The sequence below is a fragment of the Leptonychotes weddellii genome, chromosome 16, assembly GCF_054177405.1.
Source record: "Leptonychotes weddellii isolate Sample4059 chromosome 16, ASM5417740v2, whole genome shotgun sequence".
NCBI classification, from domain to species: Eukaryota; Metazoa; Chordata; class Mammalia; order Carnivora; family Phocidae; genus Leptonychotes; species Leptonychotes weddellii.
Genome location: NC_138384.1, coordinates 5,990,632 through 6,017,504, shown reverse-complemented (window position 1 = coordinate 6,017,504; position 26,873 = coordinate 5,990,632). Strand labels below are relative to the sequence as shown.

Sequence of the window (26,873 nt, the reverse complement as noted above, 5' to 3'; positions counted from 1 at the left end):
TCTTTCTCTGTTTGACTTATTTCACTCAACATAATACCCTCCAGTTCCATCCACGTCGTTGCAAATGGCAAGATCTCATTCCTTTTGATGGCTGCATAATATTCCATTGTATATATATACCACATCTTCTTTATCCAGTCATCTGTCGATGGACATCTTGGCTCTTTCCACAGTTTGGCTATTGTGGACATTGCTGCTACTAACCATGGATCTTTTAGACAGGAAGGATTCAGGATGTTGGGCACTTGGGCTGAGAAGTTCCCCAGGATGCCCCAAGGTGCAGCCCTGCCCCCACATGGCCACTGCCTCCTCTCCCTCAGGTATCTCACCGGTGATCAGCTGCGGAGCGAGTCGTCCACGGAAGCATATATCCGCTGCCTACGGATGGGCTGTCGCTGCATTGAGCGTGAGTACCATTTTCCCGGTGGAGATGACACTTACGGTGAATTGAGGTCTGCCAAGTAGCTGCTCGATGCTTTTTGTTGTCTGAAAGGCCTGAGTCGTGGGGGTGAGTGGGACAGGCAAAGGGAGGACCCGGGTGCCCGTAGCATCTGGGGGTGGAGGACGTGGCCACCAAATGCTAGGCACCTTTCCCCAGAAGATTTCCCCCCAGGACAAGGTATGGTGTCAAGCCTGGCTGGGTTGGAGTCAGAAACCCTGAGGCAGGAAGAATGAAGGGGGAGAAATCGGAGGGGGAGATGAACCATGAGAGACTATGGACTCTGAGAAACAAACTGAGGGTTCTAGAGGGGAGGGGGTGGGGGGATGGGTTAGCCTGGTGGTGGGTATTAAAGAGGGCACGTTCTCCATGGAGCACTGGGTGTTATACGCAAACAGTGTATCATGGAACACTACAGCAAAAACTAATGATGTAGGGCGCCTGAGTGGCTCAGTTGGTTAAGCGACTGCCTTCGGCTCAGGTCATGATCCTGGAGTCCCGGGATCGAGTCCCGCATCGGGCTCCCTGCTCAGCAGGAAGGCTGCTTCTCCCTCTGACCCTCCCCCTTCTCGTGCTCTCTCTGCCTCTATCTCATTCTCTCTCTCAAATAAATAAATAAAATCTTTAAAAAAAACCCACAAACTAATGATGTAATGTATGGTGATTAACATAACATAAAAAAAAAAAAGAAACCCTGGGGCAGTGGTTTGGGGCATCTAGAGAATGTCCTGATGTAGTGGCTGGGCTGGGAGTCCAGTACCAAAGATGGCTTTGTTACGCTCTTTTCTCCTTCAGCTTCCCTCCAGGCTGTTATTTGAGGAAGGCAGGAGCCCTCTATGTTTTAGCATCTGGCCCAGCTGCTTTTCATAGTTGCTCATGGTCACCCCAGCACAGACGATCAAGGCCCCTGGACGTGCTCAGGAGCCCACTGCTTCCTCCCGGCCTGACCGTGCCACCAAAGGCGGGCGGGTGTACTGGGCTGAGAAAGGGCACAGAGCACTGATGGAAGTTCCAGTTTTATCAAGCACATTCATCAGAGCATCAGACTCGAGTGGCACTGATTCCTGTAGACGTTTGCCTGGTGTATGCCCCCCACCCCAGAAAAAAGCAGATGTGAAAAAATCAAGTTTGAAACGGTCCGCTCCTCTTACCTCTGGGGGTTGAAAATAGAGGGGATGTTCACCTTCTACATAATCTAGTTCTGTTTGAATATTTTCCTGTGAACTTTAAAAAAGTAAATGTCTCATTGCTCTTATTTCCATTAGCAGAAAAAGCAAGCCAAGTGAAATCAGAAAAAATCCCACATTATAAATCTCTTAAAAAAAAAAAAAAAGGAAACATTGAAATTAGTTTCTTTGGGACAAATGTATTGGGGACCTTTAATTAAGCAACCAGAGTCTTCCCGTAACTGCATGAGTAATGCATGTACACAGATAACAGGGGTCCTCGTGTTGCCGGCCCCTGAGGGGAATTACTGGGTGTGGCCCCCATGTCCTAGTGACTGAGCCATGGTGGGGGGCCGGGGCCGAGCTTGCAGCTGCCCCCCCGCCCAGTGTGGCTGCCTTCAGTGGACTCTTGAGGTGGGGAGAGACAGCCGGGTGTTGAGACTACACGTTTCTTCCCTCAGTGGACTGCTGGGACGGGCCCGACGGGAAGCCCATCATCTACCACGGCTGGACACGGACCACCAAGATCAAGTTTGATGATGTCGTGCAGGCCATCAAAGACCATGCCTTTGTCACTTCAAGGTCCGTTGACTGATTCCCTGGTGGTTCGTCTTTAAGGGAAAGGTGGACAGACGCCCTCGTGCATGCACGCACAGTCACACACAGTCTCACACACACACACACACACACACACATACAGTCACATACAGTCACATACAGTCACAGCCACACAGTCTCTCACACACACACACAGTCCCATACAGTCACACACAGTCACAGCGACACACAGTCTCACACACACACACACAGTCCCATACAGTCACACACAGTCACAGCGACACACAGTCTCACACACACACACAGTCATATACAGTCACACAGTCTCTCTCACACAGTCACACACAGTCACATACGGTCACACAGTCACAGTCACATGCACACACACACAGTCACACACAGTCACACACATACAGTCACATAGTCACACAGTCACAGCCACACAGTCTCTCTCACACACAGTCACACACACATAGTCACACACAATCTCACACAGTCACACACACAGTCACACATGGTCACACACACACACACACACACACACACACACACACACCCGTCTCCATCCTCTGGTGGCGCCCAACAAGTCTTCAGCTGAGCGTTGGCGCCCCCTACAGGCCCAAAGTGCAAGTGCCTCCCTGGTTCTGGCGTGGGGAGGAGGCTGGCTCTGGGAAACCAGTGACCTCTGGTTCCCCGCCCTGCCGCCGCCCCCCTGCTGAGCTGAGCTGGCTCCGCCCGCACACAGCTTCCCAGTGATCCTGTCCATCGAGGAGCACTGTTGTGTGGAGCAGCAGCGGCACATGGCCAGGGTGTTCAAGGAGGTGTTTGGCGACCAGCTGCTGATGAAGCCCACGGAGGCCAGCGCGGACCAGCTGCCCTCGCCCAGCCAGCTGCGAGGGAAGATCATCATCAAGGTAGGTGGCCTTGGGTGGCCTGTCACTCAGGAGACCAGGTGGCTCAGAGCCCAGGCTCCTGGTCCCACTGCCTGGACTCACACCAGCTCTCCTTGCTAACTCCCTCAGCGACGCTGGGCAAGGTCGTTTCACCTCTAGGTGCCTCTGTGTCCCAGTCCAGTGTGTGAGATGGACATGGACTGGAGGTGGACAGTTGCCCCAAAAGGCTGCGTGTGCTCATGGACGAAGGGGATGGCTTGCCAAGTGCTGTGGGGAGGGATGAAGGATCAGCCGTGCCCGAGAGCGCCAGGGACACCGGGGAGAGGGGATCTGTATTACTAAGACAGAGAGACCAGATATATAGTGGCTTAAAGCATAGGAGAGGTCATTTCTTCTTTGGATGAGGGAGAGTGTTCTAGAAAGTTTGAGCTCTGGTCCACAAGGCTATCAAGGGAACCAGCATCCTCTTACCTTGTTCTGCAGTCTCCTAGGGAAAGGATTTTCAGCTGAGGTTCTGTAGACCCCTCCAGAGAATCCACAGTTAGAATCTGGGGTATGGTAGTGTGTGAACTTTGGGGGAAAATGTTGCCTCTTTACTTTTATTAACCTGTAAGTAAAACTTAACGTTTCCTTCCATTGTGAATATTGGCAACAAGCCACTTGGGGCTTTGTCACCAGCGGAAATCGTGGATATTTTCATATCATGTTTACAGTTACTACAAATATCTCAAAATGATCTTGTCCTCATCACTACTTTGAAATTATGGTGGTTAATAGATTTGACTCTAGATCTTATATAAAAAGTTAATAAGGAAGCACATCTATTTATATTATAAATATTTGATATGTTAATAACTGTATTTTAGTGTAGTTTTTCTTATTCTATGCGTTGTCAATGTTGTTCTGAGAAAGGGGTCCATCGTCTTCACCACCTTCGAAGGAGGTCCCTGGTACAGAAACTGGGTAGACGCTCTGCCCTGGGGGGGGGTTGATGTTGGGTTGTAGGCTCATCTGAGCTCCAGCCCATAGAAAGGGCAACGTGAGTGTGTCCAAGTTCCGCAATTTCTGCAAATAAGCAGGATGTCAGTTTGGTATTTCCCAGCCTGTCCTGTGTGTGAGAACTGTCACATGACCACATCTCCCACAAAGGGGGCTGAACATGAAGTCTCCAGTTGGTGGCCATTGGTAGAAGGAGTGGGATGGATTTTGTTGACAAGTAGCAGGTTCATATGGAAGAGTGGACAGGTGTTTATTAGGCAGAGAGGGGGCAGTGCTCTCAGGTTGGGGGAATAACATCCATAAACGTGTGGTGGTGTGAACACAGGGCACATTCCCTAGATTGTCACTGAGCCATCAAGAGGCACTGGGTATAATCCCTGTGTGCCAGGAGGTCATGGTCTAGTGGGGAGACAGACCTGTCAACAGAGATGTGCCAAATGGCGTGAGGGGGCTTTCTCAGAGGTTCATCCAGAGGATGGGCTGTTGGTGCCCTCAGGGTAAAAGCACCAGCCTATCTGCAGGATTTGACTAAGACCCTGGGGCACTTCTCCCTGAGACACCAAGGGAAACTTCCAGCCTGGGGAAGGCAGGACTAGAAGCCAAAGGAGCTCGGCTCGGGAGGGTCTACAGCTTCTCAGGCATTAGGTCAGTGAGTCTGCATTTCTCTGTAGCTTTGCTTTCTTGGGACTGTTCTCTATGTGTCCCCAGAGATTTTCTGGCTCTTGTTTTAGGGTGGGACGTAGTGACAGCCCTGGTCAGAGCACCCATTGCCTCCCGGTGGTACTTCTTGGCTCACTCCTGTTTCAGGAAAGAGGGCAGGAATAGCATTTGTGAGCCTGGCTAGGCATGACACTAAATACTATCCAGTCTCCTACAGCCCTGAGAGGTGGCAAATCCCAGGCCCCAGGCCCACTTTCCAGTTGGGGACCTTGAGGTCTAGAAGGTGGCTTAGCTGAGGTTGTGGTTAGTTCCTGCCCAAGAAGTAATTCAAGGCCGTTCAAAATGAAATACATCATGCCTCAGTGTTGACAGGTGTCTTTCACGCCCATGGGCTGACAGGACGCAGCCGGGGCTGTCGTTAACCCCATTTCACAGAGGAAATGACTGAGACTAGTTGTCACAGCGAGTAAGGCCCCACACTCGAGCCCCGGACAGACTCCCAATCCTGAGCTCCCTCCTCCGGGCCACCAGAATCAAGGGTTTACAAATACTGGCCTGGGTGGGCGTCAGTACTCACCTGGATGTAGGTTGTTGTAGTCGCGGTCTTAGTCTCACTGATGAGAACTGTGAGGCCCAGAGAAGTGCAGCCTCCTGCCCAGGGTCACACAGCTGATAAAGCAGCTTAATTCTGCATCCCCAGTGTGCAGTCCACTGCCCTGCAGTCTGGGCTCCCGGACGGCTGTTCCTGCCTTTCCCTGTGTGTGCCAGAGAATGTGGGGCATGCAGGTGGTATTGCTGATACATTGAATGTTTATTGAGCACTTCCTATTTGCTGAACTGCCACAGGAGATTCAACAGGGGACAGCACAAAGTCCTGCCCTGATGGGGCTTATATTTTTTGGCAGGGAAGACAGAATACAGATAGACACATAGATACACAAAGGGCCAAGAATATGGAAAATAACTCCCAGGGGCCAGAGAGTGACAGGGGTGGAAAGGGGAGTGGAAGCTATTTTTAGATCAAGTAGTCGGGGAAAGCTCATCTGAGGAGGTGACACTGAGCAGAGAGCTGAATGTAGTGAGACAGAAACCAGGCAGAGAGAACGGGCAGTGCAAAGGCCCTGAGGTAGATGCGGCAGATAGATGCTGGCTGGCTGGCTGATGTGGATGAATGCTTGCTGGCTCAAAGATCCTAAACTTGGGTCTTGAAGGAGATAGGCTATGTGTATTTTTTCCCCTCAGCATAAGAAGCTGGGCCCCCGAGGCGACGTGGATGTCGACATGGAGGACAAGAAAGATGAGCACAAGCAACAGGGTGAACTGTACATGTGGGATTCCATCGACCAGGTGGGTCTCCTTGTACCCCTTCTCAGAGCCTTGAGTGCATCTGAGGCCTACTAGAGAACTCTGAGAATATTCCTATCTTACTCCCATTTTGACCTTTTTTTTTTGCATTATTATTTTACTTTGAAATTACTTTATATTCCACATAACATACGATGCATTTACATGCACACACACAAAGAATTTTTACATACCCTTCAGTCAGCTTCCCCCAATACTAACGTCCTCCATAACCAGAGTGTAATTATTGGAAGCAGGAAATGAACATTGGTGCAATACCACTAATTAATTCATGGACCTTATTTCAGTTTTACCAGTTGGTGTCCTGATGTCCTTTTTTTGGTCCAGGGTTCAATCCAGGATGTGACAGTGTATTTGGTTGTCCTAACTCCTTAGTGCTCTTCAATCTGGCACAGTTCCCGCAGAACCCTTATTTTGGTGAGAGGGATGCATTTTGAATGCTAATGCCACTTCTCACGTCCCTTAACCTAACATACAGATCCATTTGCATATATTTTGATATGTCTGTCCTTACATCCTAGAAATACTAAAAATTGTTAATGCTTAAATAAAGGATTAAGTCACAGACATTGAAGAGGAATCTTGAAAGTCATAAAAAGTGGAGGTAATAGAAAAAGACGGTCACGAGACCCAAAAGACAATCCCGTCATTCATAAAAGGCTTCACATTAAATAAACATGAACTGGAAATTTGATACTAAGTTGTATCAACCCTTAGACACAGTGAATTAAAAAAGTCCTGAAAATGCCCAGAGAACCCAAAAATAGATGTTTTAAAAGAAACGTCTTGAAGGGGACGGAATTCCATGGAACCACCGTAAATGTCCAAGAAAAGCGGGAAAGGTGCATCCCTCGTAAATCCTGGCGTCATGCTGGGCGGGGCCCCAGACTTGATGGGGCAGAGGCTGAGGGCAGAGCTAATGCTGGTTCCCCTTTCTAGAAATGGACTCGGCACTACTGTGCCATCGCTAACGCCAAGCTGTCGTTCAGTGACGATATTGAACAGACTGCAGAAGAGGAGCTGCCCCAGGTAGGGGACACAGCCTCCCAACCTGTCCTCGCTCCCATGGCCCCCAGGCCCCAACATCCTCAGCCCAAGGAGCTGCCTCTTTGGTACCCAGGTCTGCCTGGCTCTTTTCTGATTGGCTGGCTGGGCAACCAATGAGATTCAAGCAGTTCTTTCCTGCTCCCTGAAGGGCCTGATGGGCCTGTGCTCCGAGTGGGAGGGGAGGACCTTTGGATGCTCTGTCCAGCCCCACCTCCAGCCTCATTCCCAGCTTTCCTGCCCTCTCCCCTCCAGCTCCTGGCCATCCTTGGTGCTGTTTCTTGAGTGCAGCCCCCTGGGCATTATCGCTCTCAGACTCCTTGTGCAGTAGGGTTGAAACCCGTACCAGGGACCCCTTAACCCATGTCTTAGGACTCCAGGAGGCCACCACCCATGGTGGCAGGCAAAGGAGGGCAGTGGAAGCCGTCTTCCCAGACCTCTTGGGGTGAGGGCAAGCTGAAGCCGGCCTGTCTGCTCTCCAGTCCCGAGCCAGGTTTTCAGAAACTGCTCCTCTCTTTGTGGCCCAGGATACACCCCCCACGGAGCTGCATTTTGGGGAGGAGTGGTTCCACAAGAAGGTAGAGAAGAGGACGAGTGCCGAGAAGCTGCTGCAGGAATATTGTGCGGAGACGGGGGGCAAGGATGGGACCTTCCTGGTGCGGGAGAGCAAGACCTTCCCCAACGACTACACCCTGTCCTTCTGGTAGGGGCATGCCGCCTTCCCCTCGCAGCTGGCCAGGGCGGCGGGGGCGGAGTGGGGGAGAGCATGCGGCGAGTTGTGTGAGCTCAGGCCTAGACCAGAACCCCAAGCTTCATTTAGGAATCTGTGCGGGGCAGGGGTGGGCCGAGGCAGGTGAGGCCCAGGACACTTAGCAATCAAGATTAGTGGTATTTCAATGCAGTATTTTTTAAAAATCAGAAGTAATGAAAAATCCGTGATGAACACAGTATCGTCAACATTTTAAGTAAAGACAGGATCTGACCCTGCACTAAGGACAGTGTGGCCTCACACACCCCCAACCCTCCAGTCCTGGCTCTAGAGCAGGTGGGGTGCCCTTGGGTAAGTCACTCAACCTCCTGCAATCTCTGTTTCCTTGTCCCTAAAATAGAGATTCTAAAGGTTGCTTTATGGAGCTGTTGTGAGCTTTCTCACTCACTCACTCATTAGTACCTTCATTCACTAAAGGGTATTCATTGAGTGATTGCTCTGTGCTGGGCACAACGATAAGACAGACAGGATCCCTGTCCTGATGGGGATTAGAGTCCGGTCAGGGAATTAGACAATGAAAAAGGAATCGATTCTCTATAATTATAGTTGTGATACGTGCAATGCAAAAAATGCTAAATGTTACAGAAGTCCGTAAGAGCAGGACTTGATGTAATGTTGGGGGCCGGAGTGGTCAGGGAAGACTTCCTGCAAGAAGTGGTGTTTCCATGGAGACACATTATAACAACATACCTAGAATAGTGACCGCTCACACCTACAAGATGCTTCCCATGTGCCAGGCAGCATTCTAGGCACATTTTGTGTGTGACCTTGTTCAGTCCTCAGGACAGCTTAGCGAGGACAGACCACAAGGATGATGATGTGGAGGCTCAGAGAGGACAAGTCACTTGTTCAAGGTCACTTAGCACATAACTGGCTGAGTCAGGATTTACACCTAGGCCATCTGGCTCCAGAGTTAGGAGTTAAGTAGGTAAAAGTAGGTGGACGAAGTAGGTAGAATGTTCTGGAATCCAGGCGCTAAAGCCCAAGCCTGTTCTAAGAGCAGAGGGAGGCCTGTGTGGCCGCACACGGTGCCTCCCCATCAATGCCCCTGGCCGCAGTCCTGGCCACCCCCCCTTCCCTCCCTCGCCACGTTCTCTGACACCCTGGGTGTAGGCAGGGCCGGTGGGCCCGGCCTCGGTGCTAATGTTGTCTGTCTCCCTACAGGCGGTCTGGCCGGGTCCAGCACTGCCGGATCCGTTCCACCATGGACGGTGGGACCACGAAGTACTTCCTGACTGACAACATCATGTTCCCCAGCATGTATGCCCTCATCCAGCACTACCGGGAGACGCACCTGCGCTGCACGGAGTTCGAGCTTCGGCTCACCGACCCTGTGCCCAACCCCAACCCCCACGAGTCAAAGCCGTACGTGCGCCCGTGCTCCCGGGGCAGCAGACCTCAAGCGCCAGGTTTAGCGGGTGCAGACGCCCAGGCGGATGGGGTTTCCCAGTCAGAAAAGCCAGTCTTGTGGGTGTGCTGGGGCCCAGCTTCCCACGAGGCCCCTCACCCAGGTCCCCCGGGATCTCTTAAATTCCCCAGGATGGCCCCAGTTTCCAGTCACCTACTCCCCCTATTTTCTCTTTCCCTTGGCCTCTCCCTGCCCTTCTTCTCCTTTACCTTCACAGTCCTGAGCTCTCGGGTTGTGATTTTTGGCGGTGAATTTTTGGCCGGGTGATATCATTCTGCTTGTCAAAGCTCATTCCTGTTCACTCTGAAAGTGAACAAGAAGGAAAGTAATTGTACACATTTACCCTTCATTTTTTATCCAGTGAAATGAATATTAGTTATGCCTTGCAAAGGGTTAACCAATTCTGGAAATAAGTGGTGGGGCGGGGGGAGCTCTTTTTAAGCAGAAGGCTGCTAAAATGTACATTACTGAGAGGCCTTGTAACTTATAGCAGCTTTCTTACTTTTGTCTATATTCGTATGGATTGCCTTCTAAAATTTGCTATTTCATATCTTTGAAAGTAACCAAAGACCAGCCAAACCAAAAGACCTTCCTAAAACTCTGTTCCCTGTGTTCTCTTGCCTCCGATTTTCTGTTCTCTGCAGTGATGGATGCTGGCCCTGAGTCAGGCTGATGGGGTGGGAGGATACAGTTCAGTTAAATTTATTCTCTCGTGCTCCAAGCAGACCTACTGTAGGAATGTTTTACCCGAGCTACATCTTGGTGGTCTCCTAAAAAAAATTGCTGTCTTCAGCGGCGTTTTTGGGTGGGGAAGCCCACGGTGCAAGTTCCATGGTGGTTTCTGGGGTCATATTCCAGGTGTCCTCAGAGCCCAGTGCCGCCCCCTCCGTGGGTGGCTCTCTCACGTGGCCGTTTCCCCGTGCTGCAGGTGGTACTATGACGGGCTGAGCCGCGGGGAAGCAGAGGACATGCTAATGAGGGTTCCCCGGGACGGCGCCTTCCTCATCCGGAGGCGGGAGGGCACCGACTCCTACGCCATCACCTTCAGGTGAGCGGGCGGGTGGGGACCGGCTCTCGCTCGCCAGAGGAGGCCTGGGAAGGACAGGTGTGGAGAGCAAGAGCCGCTAATGGGAGCTGTCGGGGTGTGGGGCCCGGGTCTGTGTCCTTGAGAGTAGCACCTGGCTGTGGACTCATTCTGTCTTCCAGCAACTTTACGACCATGATCCTTACTGTTCAGAGGAGGAAACCGAGGCACAGAGAGGTTAAGTAACTTGCTGACACGTGCAGCCAGTAAGTGGTGGAGCTGGGATTTGCACCCAGGCAGCCCCAGTAGCCCAGAGCAGTGATGTGACAGACCAGCTTTCCTCCCCTCTGCCCTTGCCACCCGGCCTTGGCAGTGGGAAGGCCGTATGGACCAACCATCTCTAGGACTGTGGTTCTCTACTTTAATTCCACCCCAAGACCCCTGATTCCTCTGGTTTCCACCAGTGACAGTGTTGGGGGGGGGGTTTCAGACCCAGTTCATTACACTGTCCCTCCATCTCCCCTGCCCCAGTGTATTGAGTTCCTAACTAACGTTCCAGACCCTGGGCTGATGCCGGGGCTTCATCTGCCTGAGTCCTTCGTTGCAGCCCATGAGGGGGGGTAGATGAGGTACGACAAGTAATGGAGGCCCAGAGAGGTTAAGCGACCTGTCTAGAGCCACACAGCCTAGTCCTGGGCTGAGGCAGAATTGCAGACTTGGACTTATCCATGTTCAAAGCCTGCTCTCTTGGTGAGGTCTGAAGAGGCTTACGGGCTAAACTGAGCCTCAGCCTGCATGGTTATGTTAAATACTGGGGAATTTCACTTGAAAATTTAGATTTCTTCTTAGGAGAAGTGGGAAGAGGTGGAAGCTCCGGACCCACATTCCCATGTGGTGATGATGGTGACCGGCTGCATTATAGGGGCCCTGGTACACCCAGGCTGCTCCTGTTCCTTCCGTTGCTGTTGCCCTGGCCCATCCCCTTGGCGACCCTACCGGGCCGCCCCCTTCTTCCCCCATCATTCCTGCCTTCTTGGGTGAGTGGGTGGTGGTGGTGATGGTGATTATCGTTGCCATTTACCGAGCATCTGCTGTGTGTCGGCTCCAGGCCGCAGGGCTCCTCTGTGCTTTGTGCTGCCCACAGGGAGGCTCTGGGCTCCTTGGCTTTGGCGCCTTGCCCTTTGCCGCGAAGCTCCCGGTGGCGCCTCCGCCACCCGGATGGGACTGGGCATGTTTAGTGAATATCTGTTGTACCAGCCACCATGTTGGGTGTTGGGGATTGAGTTGTGTTGCAGTCCTGTCATTCAGGGTGCTTTGGGGTGCGAGTGACAGAAACCAAACTCAGTGGCCAAGCAGCCAAAAAAGGTGGCATTTATTGGTTACTTGCTGAGACGCTCAAGAGGCGAAGCTGGCTTCCAGCAGGCCTGGATCCACGTCTCAGCTGGCAGTCCTCGGGAGACTGGTTCTGTGTGTCCTGGAGCTACTCCGCATTGGCTTCACCTTGAGAACCAGTGTCTAGTAGAAAAGACGAGTCCTGTGATACATCCGTTCCCCCTGGCCTGGCCTGAGCTGGGCGTCATGGTTCTGACTGGGGACCTTCAAGCTGGCCATGGGTTGGAATCACTTCACTGGAACCATGTGGAGGAAGATGGGATCCCCAGATGGAGGCTTGATTTTATACGTCCACCATTCTGTCTGCACATCTGCCCTTCCCGTGAGATTGGTGGTACCCTAAAAGCTGGAGTTTATATATTTTTAGGGATCAGTAAATGTTCATTGAGCACCTACTATGTGCCAGGCTCTGTGCCGGGCTCCAAAAACACCGAAGTGATACAAACCGCCCAGTCTTTGTGCTCATGAGGCCAACAGTTGGCTGAGAACGAGAATGAGAAATGTCCCGTTACTCGCGTATTCTCTGGAGCAGTTCCCTCCTGCTTAGCGTTGCCTTGCCAACGGCAGGTGGTCAGGACCTGCCGGCTGAACGAGCCAGTGACGAGGTCCTGGAGTCTCTAGGAGGAGAGGAGGGGAAGCCTGTTTCCATTGTGTTGGGATGGTGAACGTCCCTGGTCTCCACCCACTGCATGCCTGTTGGGGGCGCGGCCACTGTAATAGTCAAAGATGACCCCCCCACCCCCCCGGCCTGGACACACAGACTTTTTCTAACCCACTATGGTCAGGGTGTGGGGTGGGTGTCACTCTCCCTCACTGAGAAGTGTTGCCTGGGGCAGGAGAGTCAGACACATAAACGCATCGCTGTAATGTTGTGCAGTAAGTGCCACAGAGAGAGGTCGGGCAGGTGACAGAGGGTGAGCAGGGGTCCTAGGGGGACCAGGTGGGGATGTGCTCCAGGCAGAGGGAGAACACAGGTCTGCAGGAACTTTCCCTCCCTCCCTCGCCCCCCCTCCCCAATATTACCTCTCCTGTGCCAGGTGGTGTTCTAGGCTCTGAGAACACAGACTGAACGGGATAGATCCCTACAGGAGAGGACAGGTGTCTGCTTTCAAGTCTATGCAAAGAGATGAAGCTGCTGTCTAGGTGTGATCAGTGGGAAGTGGACCTCAGTGGGACATGGGAGCCGGGGCTTCTTGGCAGAGCTGAGTAGGACCTCAGGTCACAGCGTCCACTGGCGTGTAGCAGCCAGGGGGCTGGAAGGTGCGATTCATGCTCAGCCCTGTTCTGCCTCCCTTCTTGATTCTTCCCTCGCCAGGGAAGCTCGTTTTGGCTTGGCCTTGGTTCTGTTTTCCTAGCCATTCATGTATGGGTTACCCTCGGGGTGCCGGACACATTGCAGAGGGCTTAGCCTGGGCTGTCAGATGGCAGTGTTAACACTTGCCTTGACACAGGAACGGTCCATCCCCGGCACTGTGGACAAGGAGACAGAGGTGCAGTCAGGCTACCAGAAGGAACCGGAACCTGACCCCCACTCTTAACTAACCTCCATGCCCTAGAGCCTCCCTGCCCTAGGGAGCTTTTGTAAAAAGTTTAAAATTTCTTAATTACGTGAATATATTCTTACAAAAAATTAAGACATCGCAGTAAAGCTAAGCCCCCTGTGGTCCTTCCCATCTGGGTCCTTGTTCTGGTGGAAAGCACAGTTTTCTAACTGGTGTCTCCATGTGGACTCCAAAACAAACAAACAAAAAACCAAAAAACCCAAAATGACCTCCATGTATATGTACCTATAGAAAATACAGTGCCATTTTGTGTGTGGGGATTCCCCTTTTTTAAACGTTTAATTTTAAAAAATACAAATGAGATCATACTATATTTTATCTTGCAACTTGTCTGCTCAGCAGTGTTTTTTTTTTTTTTTTTTTTTTTAAAGAAATACTAATGAAATATCACTGCAAATAAGCCACTGAAGCAGAAATCTTTTAGCACTTTTACAGGACTTACTGAAGAAATGGCTTAACAGTATGTGTTTTTTAAAACAAAAAGTGTCTTTATGGTGCAAAATTTGTGTATTTATTTATTTGAGAGACAGAGCACAAGCTTGGCGGGGGGTGGCGGGGTGGGCAGAGGAGGGAGAGAGAAAATCCCAAGCAGGCTCCACGCCCAGCACAGGACCCCAACACAGGGCTGCATCTCACGACCTTAACCGACTGATCCACCCAGGCACCCCTCTAACGTGTAAAATTTTTAAAAGATGAGTAGTTCACTGTAATTATGCCTTGAGACAGTTTAAGAAGATGCTTTTTGGCTGTAAAGGTAGGGTCAAAGCTTAATTTCCCAAATGTTTCTGTTCTTGCTGATAAAAGCTAGTAAGACTGAAGATTGTGGGGTTTTTTTGGGGGGGTTTTCCCACCTCTTGTGTCAGCAGGGTGAGGCAATAAAAGATTGGTTTGCTTTTTGGAAAAAAAAAAAAAAATTCATGGTTGTAGTAGTCGGGCCACTGAAGATAAGATTTAAGGATTTGGGCATCAAATCCCAGAGTTCTGGAGTAGAGATGAGCAAACATTTCCTGTAAAGGACCAGAGGGTAAATATCACAGGCCTGGCGAGCCCTGTGGCCTCTGTTGTAGCTACTCAGCGTCTGCCGCTGTAGGGTGAAAGCAGCCCCGGGCAACACGGAAGTGGATGAACGTGGCTGTGTTTCAATAAAACTTTATTTACAAAAGCGAGAGCGGGGGCCACATTTGGCCTTTGGGCCATTGTTTGCTGACCCTGATCTGGACACCAGGACCTTCCCAAAGTCAAGTCCTGTAACTGGGGCCGGGCGGAGTGGGCAGACAAGAGAAGCCAGCTGTTGAGTCACTCCGTACTTCTTTTTTTTTACTTTTGTTTTGTTTTTTTAAGATTTTATTTATTTATTTGACAGAGAGAGAGACAGCGAGAGAGGGAACACAAGCAGGGGGAGGGTAAGAGGGAGAAGCAGACCCCCCGCTGAGCAGGGAGCCTGATGTGGGACTCGATCCCGGGACTCCAGGATCATGACCTGAGCCGAAGGCAGTCGCTTAACCGACTGAGCCACCCAGGCGCCCGAGTCACTCCGTGCTTCTTGCAAGATACAGCTTTTTCTGTATCTGTGTTGAAAAAACCCGCATCACTGTATTCCCCAGGAGGGCCGTCCCTTGTTCATTTATCTGGTCCCCTCACGATGGAGAGCTAGGTGGTTTCTAATTAGCGGGACTTGTAGAACAACTGTCTGGTTTCTGGGATTTCGGTTGCCAACTCTGTGTGATCTGCCCCCCTCCAGGGCCAGGGGCAAGGTAAAGCATTGCCGCATCCACCGGGATGGCCGGCACTTTGTGCTGGGGACCTCCGCCTACTTCGAGAGCCTCGTGGAGCTCGTCAGCTACTATGAGAAACACGCGCTCTACCGGAAGATGCGACTGCGCTACCCCGTGACGCCTGAGCTCCTGGAGCGCTACAATATGGTAGGTGGTTGACTCGCTCGCGATTGGGGGAGTATCATTCATCTGTCCGTTCTTCGAGCAAACCTTTATTGAGCACTCACCATGTGTCCAGTACTGCTTTGAGTCCTGGGGACAAAGAGCCCACCCTCATGCTGCTTGCAGTCTAGTGTAGGGGAGACAGATAATAAAGGAGATAAATTAAAAAAAAAAAAGATGGTGTGTGAGAGGGTGACACGTACTATAGAGAAAAAACTGGGCAGGTGGAGACGTGGATGCAGTGATGGGGAAGGGGCTACAGTTCTCGAGCGTGCTCTGGAAAGATCTCACTGAGAAGGAGGTATTTGAGCAGACGCTAGAGTTCATGGAAGAATGTGCCGTGCAGCTACGGACAGGAAGAACAGCAAGTACAAAGGTCCTGAGGTGAGGGCACGCCTGGAGGCTCAGAGAAGCAGCTGGTGTGGCCGGCGCTGAGTGAGCCAGAGTTGAGGTGGATGTAAGTAAGGACTGCTTTGTGCAGGGCAGGCCCCTGGGAGACGCTGGCTTTTATTCTGAGCCACTGGACGGTTCTGAGCAGAGAACAGACCTTATCTCTGCCCCTGTCACATGGGTTCATTGATTTTTTTTTTTTTTTAAGATTTCATTTATTTATTTGAGAGAGCAAGAGAACACAAGCAGGGGGAGCGGCAGGCAGAGGGAGAAGCAGACTCCCCGCTGAGCAGGGAGCCCGATGCAGGACTTGATCCCAGGACCCTGGGATCATGACCTGAGCTGAAGGCAGACGCTTAACCGACTGAGCCACCCAGGCGTCCCGGTTCATCGATGTATTGAAAAGAGATTCAGGATACACCAGCCATGGGCCAGGAATGATTGTGGCTCCTGGCAGTGTGGTGGACCAAAGCCTGCCTTGGGACATTTTAGTTCTGGACGGGGGAGCTAGACAGCTTGCAGTCACATAAAGAAGCTGTCCCGGGCAGTGAGGATGACAGAGAAGCCAACAGAACAAGGGTGGGTGCTGCTTAGTACTACAGCTTAGGAGCTGTCGGAGAAGGTCAGAGGAGGGTGAGCACGAGAGCCCAGGCCTGACAGCAGGGACCAGTGGGGGCTGGGCAGCTGTGGGGGAAGCCGGTTCTAGGTCAGGGAGCGGCTGTGGCACAAGCCCGGAGGGGACTCGGAGAGACAGGGACAGAGCAGATAGGGCAGGGTGGGTCTTCAGTGTGAGCCGGTAGATGTGTAACGTGTCCAGGTTTATGGCATTTGCCAGTTTCCGTGGTGCAGATCCTTGGAGGGGGTGGCCCGTGTTCCGCCGCGGACATGGAACGTGGGTCAGGGAGAGGCATACGGCGCGAGCGGGGAGCTCCCGCACGCACTGCTCCCCGGGCTTCGGTTTTCACAAAGGACTGCAGTGCCTGGCACAGCGTAGGCCGGCACAGGGGCCTCTCTCCTTTGGCGGTGCAGTTTCCGATTTGGGGGGAGCTTTTTAACGGCTTTTTACCGTCTCTACCAGGAGGCACGACGAAACTGGGAGGTTTCACCTCTTCGGCCCGGGGGTGGCCGAGAACCCTTGTTCTCTGTCAGGCTGCCCCAGGAACTCAGATGCTTCCATTTTTTTCGCTTTGTTCTTTTTCAGGAAAGAGACATAAACTCTTTGTACGACGTCAGCAGAATGTATGTGGATCCCAGTGAAATCAACCCTTCCATGGTACGGTGCTAGCCCTCTTGTTCACACCACGACCCGGGCCCTAGAATGAGGCAGAGTCCACCCCACGCCCCCCAGCCTAACAGGGCAAGGGAACTTTTGGGCAAACTTGCCCCCTCCCAATTGGTTTTATTTTTTTGAGAAAAAATGATGACTGACAATGAGACATCGGGTTTCAGGGAAGAGCTTAATAGAATTCCACCTAAAAGCGACGGTGTCGTGCTAAAATTCTGAGGTTTGATGAACCACCTTTGGGCCAAACGGCTTTGGATTTAAAGTCTTTCAGATGTTTCTGGCTCACTGACTGAGCCCGTGGTGTTTATAAATTCCGTTTGGTTCACTGACCCATTTGCAGTGTGCACCTTATCTCCTGTTCCCACCCTGGCTGGTGGTGTGATTTCACGCAGGTGGGCGTGGGTGTTAAATTTTCGCCCCCAGCTCCTCCTTGCTCTGGTTCCAGCTCACACGGTGCTTGGACCGCAGAGGAAGAACAATGGCGAATTTTCTGTTGGGTTGGGGGTGGGGTGCACCTGGCACACAGTTCATGTATAATTCTTGCTAAGGAAGGGGCCCTGCTGACGGGCTCTGTGGAAATCCAGAGATGAATTTCTTCTCTTCTTTTAGATTTATAATCCTCAGCCAATGCAAATCCCTTCCAGCAAGAAATGAAGGCTTGGAAGGATGTGGGCAAGGGGAGAGTGTGTGTGAAATTATTAGGGAACTTTGATTAGAAGTGAAGAAGGCGTCGGTAGTGAGGATGACATGGCCACCTATCAGCCGGATGTCAGGTGGTGGACACTGTGGTAAACTGAGGAACTCACACCCCATCTTGAGGACAGCTATGCCCTGTTCGCACTCAGTTGCTACCTTTCCAGAGAGCAGGCCAGGTCTCCTGGTTTTGCAAGCCAGTGATCTGGATATTTTACGTGAATTCTCCCCCATTTTTAAATCCTGGCAACCAACCCAAGTTGTAGAGAAAATCTTCCTGTACTAAGTGAGACAAGTGAAACACGATGGTAGCTGAACGTGATCACAAGCTGCCAGACTAGGGGGAGCGCCTCAAAAATAAAATCATTGCAATTACGGTGATTGAAAATGGTTTAACAATAAAAAACACCACTTTGAAAACAAGACTGATAATTAGCCCTGGTCTCACCGTGCGAACTCAGTCGCTCTCTGCGTTCCTGGGCCTTTGCCTGCACGGAGACGCATTTTGCAGGCCCACCCCCCCGCCCCCGCACACCTGCCATTTGTGTTCTGTTCACCTGCGCCTTGGTCCTGTGTGGGTTTCTCCATTGCTCATTTTCTTCATGACCATTCTTACTAAAACTGGTGAGCCAAGTAATTCAGGTGAAACACAGGGATTGCAATTTTAACTTTTAAAAAAAGAATTTTTTAATGTTGCAGAATATTCTGGGTGTCTGCTAGGTTAGCTGCATCCCCATCAGTGGCCATATGGGTCATTTCTAGTCTTTGCTGTTCTGGGTAACGTTAAAATGAACTTCACATGTGAGGCATTGGGCATCTTCTGCATTATTCCCTTCGGATGCGTTCTTGGAACTGGAATGACTAGATCAGTCCTAACGGGCATATGGATGGCCACATAGCAAGCATTGTCCGAAGCACTTGGTAGCTCACTAATGCTCAGCAGCCCCATGTGTGGTGTGCTGTTTCTATGCCCACTGCACAGCTAGGAAGGTATGGAGCTGGAATTTGCACCCGGGCCATCAGGCTTGGAGGCATGTGCTGTTCGTCACTTTGTTGTGCCGCCTGCCAGCCTGGGCGTCCGATGGATGGCTCGTTTCTCTAGTTAACGAAGGACCTGACATTAGGACCTCTGCTGCCCTCTGTCAGGCTGGAGACTTGCTCCTCATGCAAGCCATTGTATGGCACCTCCCTTTGCCACTGGCTGTACCTTGCAGCCTTGGAGCCTGGCAGTGACCCGTGAAGTTCATGGGGGAAAGATGTATCCACCCTTGAAGGGAGATGCACAGATAAAGCCAGCTCTGGTTGGAAGTTCTTATGGCAGAGCTTCTAGAACCCACATTGCTTCCTACAGAACATCATGAACTATGGCAATAACTCACATTAACTGATTGATTTCTGAGCTCAGCCACTTTTAACAGCTGGTTGACCTTGGGCCAGTCCGCATCCCCTCTCCCTGGTGATTTTGGTGGCTTTTTTGCACTGCAGTGCCCGCCCTCTGCCAGCAGATGGCGCTGTAACCTCGGGCTTAAGCATCCTGTTTCCTAATGAGAATCAAGGCAGATGCCTCTCTGCTTCTGTCTCCCAGCCTGACCTTCTCCTTCTTGTTTTCCCTGAAAGCCTCAGAGAACCGTGAAAGCTCTGTATGACTACAAAGCCAAGCGAAGCGATGAGCTGAGCTTCTGCCGTGGGGCCCTCATTCACAACGTCTCCAAGGAGCCCTGGGGCTGGTAAGGCTGAGAGGGGCTGGGCCGCTTGCTGGATGAACTTGACTTATCCCTTCTTGCAGGTGAGGTTCAGGTGCTGGCTGAGCTCTGGACCCCCTTTCTCTGTCGTTCCGGGCTGGCTTTGACCTTTGTACCTTCTCTGGGAAGGTGGCTTAAGACCTGCTCTATTCAGAAAAGCGTTAAGAACCATTTATCGCATCATACTAAGTTTTATTTTAGTTATAGCAGAAATTACCACTTACTGAGGCCTTCCCCGGTGCCGAGGGCTGTGGTAATTGCTTTCATATGTGGTCTCTCCAGATTCTCGGTATGACTCTTGGGGTTGACTGTGGGTACCCCCACTTTACAGAGGTGGCAAAGGGGGCTTTCCTAGGTTGTATAGCTATGAACTATTGCGGGCTCTTCCCATTATGTGAGCCTGTGTGTTACTGTAAATTCAAATTCTTAAGCTATTGCTTGGTCCTGTGCAGTGGCCCTACCCTGGATGGAAGCAGGGACATCGTTAGGCCAGAGCTCCCTGGGTGTGTGCCAGCGTTCAGCTACCTCTTTTCCCTCTCCACCTGGGAAAAAGTTTCGCTGCCCATCCATAAGTCCCCGGGTAGGTGGTCTTATAGGATTATTATTATTTTTTTTTTTTTTTAAAGAATTTATCTATCTATTTGACAGAGAGAGACACAGCGAGAGAGGGAACACAAGCAGGGGGAGCGGGAGAGGGAGAAGCAGGCTTCCCTGTAGGATTATTTCTTACCATAGAGCAACAAGCACCTTGCAAATGTGGCATCCCTTTCTCCCGTAAGATAGCGGGGCTTGAGTTAGAGATCTGAATGGCAGCTTGAATAGAGGGCCTCTTTTTGTCAAGAACCATTTTAGGGGCGCCTGGGTGGCTCAGTTGTTAAGCGTCTGCCTTCGGCTCAGGTCGTGATCCCAGGGTCCTGGGATCGAGCCCCATATCGGGCTCCCTGCTCGGCGGGAAGCCTGCTTCTCCCTCTCCCACTCCCCCTGCTTGTGTTCCCTCTCTGGCTGTCTTTCTCTCTGTCAAATAAATAAAACCTTAAAAAAAAAAAAAAAAACGAACCATTTTAAAAACTTCATCTGAAAGAACTCACTTAAACCCACACAGTGACCCTGAAAGGTTACCTGCATTTTACAGATGAGGAGACTGAGGCACAGACAGGTACAGTAACTTGGCCAGGGCCATCCAGCAGGCTGGGATTCGAAGCCAGACCTTCTGACTCCAAAGCCCATACTCCTAACTTGACTCATGGTCAGGGGTTTTGAAGTTTTTTGTTTGTTCATTTGTTTTTTTGAGAATGCCCTCTTTCTAATCCAAATCTTACCTGGATCCCCAGAGTCAAAAGAGAAAAAGTGACAACAGAGTGATGTGCTGAAGCTGGGGGTGGGGGCCTGGAGCTCCTGCTCATAGGCTCCCAGCCTCAGCGTGCCAACGGTGGTGGTGTCCACCTGTCTCTCCCTGAGGGGCACGGCCAGAATTCGGGTGTCCCCTGGACCCACGATGCCCCGTCCTGTACCCTGCCTCTGTCGAGGCCCCAGTGCTGTGTGTGTGGGTGACTTTTACCAAGTTGTGGGTAGACCTCTTTAAAGCACACTTTTCCACGTGTGGAACTGCCTCCTGCCTTTCCACACGTCTGAAGTGGGGTGCTTTAAATTTCCAGGGCTCTTGAGATGAGCTGAGAGTCTGGTGTAAGTGCCTTTGGTGAGGGGCTGTGGGTGAACTGCCTGCCCAGGTCCCCTGGTTTCTTTCGCTTTGGTGGCAACAGCACCATCTAGTGGAGCATCGTCCACCTTTTTGGGCGTCCTCCCAACCTGCTGCCCGTATGGTTAGGGCACTGAATTGGTCTTGTCCAAACCGGGATGCATTTTAGAGCAAAAGGAATGTGACTGTCAGTAATTACACCTGGACAACAGGTATGAAGTTAATTCTGGGCAAATGGTACATATGGTCACCATGGATATAGCCAGTCTTTGCCTGAAAGGGGTCTGGAGAAACGGAGGGGATGAGGATGTCTGCCAGGCCTCTCTTTCCACCAGGCCACAGGTCAGTCGGTCCTCACTCTGCTTACTCAGGTCAGCAAACATTTACTAAGTGCTTCCCACCACCCCTGAGGACTGATTCGATTAAGATCAAGAAAAGGCCTCACACAGTGGGGAAGACAGAGGTAGAAGTTATATAAAAGGCAGACTGCCTTCCCAGCTGTGGGGACAGATGCCACAGGGGCACAGAGGAGGAACACTTGGTCTAGGTAGCAGTCAGGGAAGACTCCCTGGAAGAGGCATGCCTGAGCTGAGTCTCAGCTGGTTAGTAGGGACAAGCTAGATACAAAGGGCATGGACAAAGGCATGGAAGCTAGGCAGCACGGCAGGGGCAGAAGGGTGGGGGCAACAGGCTGTCTAGGAGGAGGGTCAAGCTTGAGTCGCAGAGGGGCAGGTGTTAAGGTCCAAGAGTCCGTGGGGTCAGGCTAAAGCATCTACGCTTGATTCTGAAGACTCTGGGAGCTATGGGTGTGGCGTGGTCAGACATACTTTCTGGAAAGAGCCCCCTGGCTGCAGACGGTACCCAAAGGGGGGCAGTTGGGGGGAGTGGCCCCGTGTGCCTGGGCGCTGCTTGTGGGGAGAACCTTAGAGGTGACCACGGCTTGGTGGAGTTGAGACATGTACATAGATCAGTTGTGTCTCTTGTTACCAGTGCTGTCACAGGGAAGAGAAGAAGGTCAAGGGGAGCGGTATTTTAGCTGAGTAATGAGAACATTATTTGAGCGCTTACTGTATACTGGGCACCGTTAAAAACACTCAGCATATGCGGAATCCTCTGGTCCCAATACAGTTCTCTGAGGGAGGCACTGGGATTATTCCCATTTTACAGTTGGTGGCGGAGCTGGAATTTGATTGCAGGCTGTCTATCTCCAGAACCTTCCTTAGCTCTAAGTTCACTGCCCTCCTTGAAATGGGGTTGAGCCTGCTCTAGACTTGAGCTTTTGCCTCAAATGGCCGCCGATGTCCACCTAAAGCATTGAAATTCTTGGTGTCCTTGACTAAACATTAGAATCGTGTTATGGGGAGGACACCGACCCTCCACTCACGCATTGCTGGTTAAAAAAAGCAGAGGATCCTTGGAAGTGCTTGGTTGTCACAGATAATGATCACCCCCTTCGGTCACTTGGCCACTTGCTGCCTCCCCCCTCCGCCCCCCGCCGCAGCGGCTGGGATCTAACCAGCGGCGAGGGATCAGTAATGCGGCCCCACGAAGGCCTTTGGATGCCCTCTGTTTTCATCTAGGTGGAAAGGCGACTATGGGACCAGAATCCAGCAGTACTTCCCATCCAATTACGTCGAGGACATTTCAACAGTCGATGTGGAGGTGCTGGAGAAGCAGGTGAGTCCGGGTCACCGCATGGGGAGACCTGCCCATCCTGTTCTTCGAGGAAACTGCTGGGCTGTGTCGCACATGCTGCTGCCGTGGGGTCCCTGTGGAGCAGCGGAACAGGGACACCAGCGTGACAGGGAAATTGGGATTGTCCCCACAGTTGTGGGTGAAGGTCACGGTGACAAGCCCGTCATGTTTTAATCAGGTTGTGCTGGGCTGGAAGGCTTTGCGTAGGCAGGAGAATTTCCTCTGGAGTGAAAATGGCCAAATGGGGAATCTGTCCTTTGCTTAAAGCAGCTTGCAACTGAAACAAGTTGAGTGTGGCCACCAGACATTCCCGAACGTGCTTGGTGTGCGTAAGCAGGGCGGGCCTAAGTGGCGGTGAATGCGGCCCTCCTGGTGACATTGCAAACATGGTTTGGGTCCCCTCGCTGCCTCTCGCCCAGAAGGCCCAGAGAGCACCCGCGGGTAGGTGACCCCCTGCACCAAGGACGGACTCTCTGTAACGAGGACTCTAAGGCCTTTTTGAGCCCAAGGCATTTCCTAGGGGAGTTGGGGCAATCTGGGAAGACTGCATGGAGTAATGGACATTTGAGCCTTAGAAGTCAAGTTAGAGATCACCAGCAAGGCTGGCAAAATTCCAGTGCGAGGTGCAGCCGAAACAAAGGTGTGGGGCTGGGACCGTGGCTGTGTTCAGCGTGCTGGGCCAGAGGCAGGGATGCGACCCCTCAACCCCCCTCCCCAGCCAGCATTTCCCTGGTGGAGGGGTGGGGGTGGGGGTGGGGTAGTACACGCAATGAGCAGATGTGGTTCTCCCAGCTGGCCAGAGAGCAAGATCTTCTCTGTCGCACCCGGGCCCTGGGATGCATCAAACGTGCAGTGGCAGGTGCGGCGGGAAGGCTGGCCAGGGCCGATCCCAGAGCATGGGCATCATGCCCCTAGGACAGGCATCATGCCCCTAGGACATGGGGAGCCACAGAAGGTTCTTGAGCTGGGCTTCAGGAGGCTAGCTGGCCCCCTTTCATGAAGGTCGAGGCTATTTTTTGAAACCAGATCCATGGGAAGTGTTTCAGAACCTGTTCTAGAATTCACAGGGCTCATTTTTACAGACTGGAAAATGAACCGCTGAACCTGTGGGCACCTGCTCGCCGCTGGGTCCCCATCAGCAACACGCTTCGTTATTGAGCGCTCTCCCCACGGATGTATCCTGTAATGAAAATGCATTTTAAACAGCTCCACAGGCTGTGTCTCGGCTAAACGGTGTGCCCTGGAAAACTGGTTGTCTTTTTATTCTTCCTGTTAAGACTAACGTGAGTTATGTCTTGTTTCTTCACAGATTATTGAAGACAATCCCTTAGGGTCTCTTTGTAGGGGAATATTGGATCTCAACACTTACAATGTCGGTACGTACACACGTGGGCGGAGCGTGGATTCACACCCACGTCCCCCACCGCTGGGCATTGGAAGCGCCCCAGGCAGGGAGGGGGCTGCCGTCAGTGAGTCTGTTCCCTCGCCTGTAACATGCATATAAAACGATTAGTACCCCTAAAAGGTTGTGATAGGGGTTAAATGAGATCCGGTGCATGTGATCTGCTTAAAATATTGCCTGGCCTACAAGAGCTCAGAGACCTTAACCAATGATATTACTGAGCACGTAATTTCTCCTCCCGTGGCCTTTTCTTTCTAGAAAATAATTTCTCTGCAGAGAGAATCTATCGCCTGCCTGTCTCCTAGCTTCTGGTGCCTGCTGGAGATCCTTGGCGCTCCTGGGCTTGTGGTTCCAACACTCCAATGTTTGCCTCTGTCTTTGGGGGCCGTCTTTCTTGTGTCTGTGTCTCAAATTTCCCTCTCCTTTCTCTGGATTGGGAAATCCTAAATCCAGAAGGATCTCCTCTCAAGATCCTTAAGGACATCTGCAAGGATCCTCTTTCCAAGTAAGGTCACCTGCAGAGGTACGGGCGTTAGGCTGCAGACAGAACTTCCGAGGGAACACAACTCGGCCCACTCTCAGGCTGTGAGGTAGGGGAGAGGCCAGACCGTGCCTACCACAAGGCAGACGCCCCCGTCCCCACGGACCAGGCCTGTAGCTGCTGCATTTGGGCTGGTTTTGTGCAGGACATGGCTGGGGCGGCGTGAAGTCTGGCCTTCACATCCAGGCCACTCAGGACTTTCACTGTTCTCTCTCCCAAAGTGAAAGCACCCCAGGGGAAAAACCAGAAGCCGTTCGTGTTTATCCTGGAGCCCAAGAAGCAGGGCGACCCCCCAGTGGAGTTTGCCACGGACAAGGTGGAAGAGCTCTTCGAGTGGTTTCAGAGCATCCGGGAGATCACCTGGAAGATGGACACCAAGGTGGGCACTTGGCTCAGCTGGGCTCATGCTGCAGAGGTGGGGGGCTGGGGTCCTGGCTCGGGAGGACAGGGAAGACATGGACTGGGGTTGGGCCGTAGGCGTGCCGGTCATGGAGAGGAAAGGGACCCTGGCGGTCCCCTGAGAGGCTATGGCTAGTTTGAACCTCCAGAAGGCTCAGGGTAGAGTGATCATTTGGGGTCTGTCTGACCCCGCATAGCGCTTACCACCGCTCTTACCAGAGAGAAATGCAACTTCACTGGAAGGCTCTTCGCCCCCGCAGGAAGGGTTCTGAAATCAAGCCTGGCTCTTCATGGCTTCTCTGCTTCTGATCTACATTCCTCCTCTAATTGGTTTTTACGTCTGCTAATTCTCATTATTACGTGTGAAGGTTAAGAAAACACCGGTCAGCAGAACCCGCCTAATTCCAAATCCCGCCCCTGGGCAGCACCAGCTGTACAAGGAGCTGTGTGGGAACAGGGAAGAGCTCCCCCCCCCCCCGCCCCCCAGCCCTGAGGAAACCAACACGATGAACACCCAGCTCACTGCCAGCTCCTGGCCCTGGCCTTATCGTCCTGTCTGTCCCCGACCCCCTGCTTGGGGCTCTGTGACTTGACCATGGAGGGCAAAAGACCAGTCACCAAGATCTGTCTCGTGAGTTTCCTAAAGCCTGGCCCGTGAAGGGGGTTGTGACTTCAACTTCTGAGACAGCCCATTGGGTTAAACCTACGGGTCCGGAGAGTAACTGTTAACCCAATTTCGAGGAAGAGCTCTTTCATCTTGAACAGACATTGGTTTCTGCTGAGGTTGGGGAAAAAAGGGGGGGCACCCTATGACTTGTCACAGCTCTGCGCTTTGTGAGGCCAAATTTCCACAATTCAGCAGTGGTGGGACATGTCCCACCACCCTGTTGTATGCAATTCTCTTGTCCTTAGGGGAGGCAGGTGTGGGGTGGTCTGAGGGGCCACCATTTGTGGTCTTCCACACACCTGGTAGGGTGCAGCGGGCTCCCTGCTTACATCTCAGTGGCTCTAGGAGGGGGATACTCCAGTTAGCCTCATTTTCTAGTTGTGGAAACTGAAGCACAGAGAGATTATTCAATGTGGCCAGTGGGCACACCCAGTAAACAGAGGGCCAGCGTTTGAGCTGATGTCTGATTCGAGTTCCTGCTGTCCTAACCACCTGTTAGGAAGCCTCTCTCACCTAATCACCAGCTGTCCCCCTGAACACTTGATACCTGCACATGGCTCCGTGGGGACAGCTTTAGGCATGAGTGGTGCATGGCCCCATTCCTTTCCTAGTCCTGGCTGGAGTTAACCAGGAAGGCTTCCTGGAGCAGGAGTGATTTGGGTAGAGCCCAGAAGCAGGAGTGAGCTCATGGACTGGCAGAGGAAGGATGATTTGGGGGGTGTGTACAGTGTGAGAGCAGGAGGTCATTGCTGTGGTTCAGAGGGACCCAGGATGTGATCTTGGGGGCATTTTAGAGGAATCTTCTCCAGGAGATGATGTATAAAGGACAAAGCAAGGTGCTAACAAGGGTGAGGTCCAGTGCAGAAGCATCTGGTCTCGTCCCTGGCCTGCCGTGGAGCATGGATACACTGCTCAGCCTCTGTACTGCAGTTTCTTTGCAAAATGGGCACACATTCTACCTCTGAGGGGAGATGGGGGCTACCCTACGTAATATCCATCACACACGTAGTGTGTGAGGCCTGAGGCTAAGCAGCCCTGGAAATGGTGAAGGGTATCATTTGCACGTAATTTTCTCTCCAGGCTCCCCCTTGGCCAGGGGAAGAAAGAGGCAGAATTTGGGGAAACCTGAGACGGTGGTCTGGTTTAG

At 52.0% G+C, this 26,873-nt stretch overlaps 1 protein-coding gene across 1 annotated transcript in view; it reads left to right on the top strand.

The window, feature by feature from the left end:
• The window catches only part of PLCG2 (phospholipase C gamma 2), a 143,268-nt gene that overhangs the window by 83,631 nt on the left and 32,764 nt on the right, over window positions 1-26,873 (top strand). The window contains exons 11-24 of the mRNA XM_081807867.1: window positions 321-406; window positions 2,067-2,187; window positions 2,909-3,077; window positions 5,958-6,062; window positions 7,020-7,109; window positions 7,652-7,827; window positions 9,058-9,258; window positions 10,230-10,349; window positions 15,021-15,201; window positions 16,808-16,879; window positions 19,202-19,311; window positions 22,603-22,699; window positions 24,027-24,093; window positions 24,882-25,039. Of these exons, the coding sequence (XP_081663993.1) occupies window positions 321-406; window positions 2,067-2,187; window positions 2,909-3,077; window positions 5,958-6,062; window positions 7,020-7,109; window positions 7,652-7,827; window positions 9,058-9,258; window positions 10,230-10,349; window positions 15,021-15,201; window positions 16,808-16,879; window positions 19,202-19,311; window positions 22,603-22,699; window positions 24,027-24,093; window positions 24,882-25,039 (1,753 nt within the window). The remainder of the gene's footprint in view (window positions 1-320; window positions 407-2,066; window positions 2,188-2,908; window positions 3,078-5,957; window positions 6,063-7,019; window positions 7,110-7,651; window positions 7,828-9,057; window positions 9,259-10,229; window positions 10,350-15,020; window positions 15,202-16,807; window positions 16,880-19,201; window positions 19,312-22,602; window positions 22,700-24,026; window positions 24,094-24,881; window positions 25,040-26,873) is intronic.